The sequence below is a fragment of the Sinocyclocheilus grahami genome, unplaced genomic scaffold, assembly GCF_001515645.1.
Source record: "Sinocyclocheilus grahami isolate Dianchi unplaced genomic scaffold, SAMN03320097.WGS_v1.1 scaffold13377.1, whole genome shotgun sequence".
Lineage (NCBI taxonomy): Eukaryota > Metazoa > Chordata > Actinopteri > Cypriniformes > Cyprinidae > Sinocyclocheilus > Sinocyclocheilus grahami.
Genome location: NW_015514876.1, coordinates 2,332 through 4,504, shown reverse-complemented (window position 1 = coordinate 4,504; position 2,173 = coordinate 2,332). Strand labels below are relative to the sequence as shown.

At 37.8% G+C, this 2,173-nt stretch overlaps 1 protein-coding gene across 1 annotated transcript in view; it reads left to right on the top strand.

Moving 5' to 3' along the window:
- Positions 1 to 1,780, top strand: part of LOC107578993 (electrogenic sodium bicarbonate cotransporter 4-like) — a 2,834-nt gene extending 1,054 nt beyond the window's left edge. The window contains exons 2-5 of the mRNA XM_016264886.1: positions 515 to 628; positions 763 to 924; positions 1,007 to 1,185; positions 1,699 to 1,780. Of these exons, the coding sequence (XP_016120372.1) occupies positions 515 to 628; positions 763 to 924; positions 1,007 to 1,185; positions 1,699 to 1,780 (537 nt within the window). The remainder of the gene's footprint in view (positions 1 to 514; positions 629 to 762; positions 925 to 1,006; positions 1,186 to 1,698) is intronic.
- The last annotated feature ends 393 nt before the right edge of the window (positions 1,781 to 2,173 follow it).

Genomic DNA, 2,173 nt, shown 5'->3' with positions numbered 1-2,173 from the left:
TTTCATATTTTATGTTCTCTAACAGGTCGCTTGACATATTTGGTTGGCTCTCTCAAAACTTTGTAGTAATTATTACAAAATAAAGCAAAATAACAAAATATTATAAAATAAAGCAAGATCATACCGTATTAACACTGACTGTTCCTCATAGATACTGTATTGCACGTATATGGTGTCTTACATACTGTATACAATCAATTTTTTCTTTGTTTGAAAGTGAATTTTGTGAGGTTATTCTCTGTAGTCTCCCAGAAATTGTGTCACTTGTGTCAGATGCTCAGTCCCTGATTATGTGCCTGCCAAGAATAAATAAATATGTAAATAAAAACTTTCCAGTTATCTTGTTTTGACATTTATTTCTGCAATCAAAACTGTCATAATTTGACAAAAGGTGGCAAGTTTGCAGCCCAGTATATTATATGTAGCTCTTCAATGACACTGTGCTCTATTTCTGCAGCTGCAGCTACATGTTTTATTCATTCTTTTTCTATATTTATATATTTTTTCTATCTAGCTAAGGAAGTTGATTAGTGACTTCTCCATCTTCATGTCTATCATGACGTTTGTGGGGCTGGACATGCTAATAGGTTTACAAACACCCAAACTCATTGTGCCTACAGATTTCAAGGTAAGCGTAAATGAAGTTCAACTGGAGAATAAAACTGGAAATAAAATCTTGATTTTGTTTGTGACTTTTCAATAAAGAAGCTTCTTCAGTTTGTCTCAGTGTTGTTTTGTTTTTTTCCTTTTCAAATCACGTAGCCTACACGTGCCGGCAGGGGTTGGTTTGTGATGCCATTCGGAAAGAATCCGTGGTGGGTTTACGTGGCAAGCTCCGTCCCCGCGCTTCTTGTCACCATCCTCATCTTCATGGATCAGCAGATCAGTGCAGTCATCGTCAACCGCAAGGAAAATAAGTTAAAGGTATCCATGCAGTGAGCAGATCCTTCATCACCCGTTCTTTTCATTTCTATTGACTTCCTCACACTCTCGCTGTTTGCTACAGAAAGGTTGTGGGTATCACCTGGATCTATTGTGGGTGGGCGTTCTGATGGTAGCCTGCTCTTTTATGGGCCTGCCGTGGTATGTGGCAGCCACTGTCATTTCCATCGCTCACATCGACTCACTGAAGATGGAGAGTGAGTCTAGTGCTCCAGGGGAACAGCCGCAGTTTCTAGGTGTGAGGTGAGATTGACATAGACAACTTCTTTGTGGTCTCTCGCTGCCATCATTTCTGACTGGCTCGGTACAGAGTCAAAAGTCTTTCCTTTAATAACAGCCATATATTATAAAATGGTTATTGAGAGTGGGCTATTAAGACATATTACAGACTTGATTGTCATAAAATCTAATTTACATGAGGAGGCGGACCACATTTAAATCCGAATCGTATTTACTCTACACGGAGCAGATGCCAAAACTCAAACTGTAGCTATAAATCATATGGATACAGTTGAAAACGCTGAAATAAATGCATGCATGCACTGTGTTCGGTGTGAATCAGGCACTTTGCTATCAAAAAAAGTACATCAAGTAAAAGTATATGATCATAAGTTGCCACTTTGGTATTGTTCAGTATAGTTAAACAAATAAATGCAATAAAACAATGGCTGTGCAGTACATATCTGAGTTCTCCACTCACAGTAAGTTTTTATTGTCTCCTTTCTCTCACTCTTATTGCTTCTCTTCCAATTACAGAGAACAAAGACTGACAGGAATCCTGGTCTTTGTACTGACAGGAGTGTCTATCTTCTTGGCCCCCATCCTGCAGGTGAGCTAATTAATACTGACTCTGACCTTGTATTAAGGGTAGATCAGCAGTTATTATCATAAAAATGTTCTGTGATGATGTCTGTGTGATCTACTCCACAATAGCTGTACTATTTCAAATTGGTAAAGAGAAAATAAATGCCATTTGAAATTTGGGGTCAGCATGATTTTCTAATGTTTGTGCAAGAAGACCCACCAAAGCTGTCTTTATTTGAAAATACAGTAAAAACAGTAATATTGTGAAATATTATGACGGTCATGGCCTAATGGTTAGAGCCAGACTTGTTACCTGAAGGTTGCAGGTTTGATTCCCAGTAAATTAAAATAACTTTAAAAATAACTAAGAGTTTTCAGCATTATTACTCCAGTCTTGAGTGTCACATGATCCTTCAGAAATCATTCT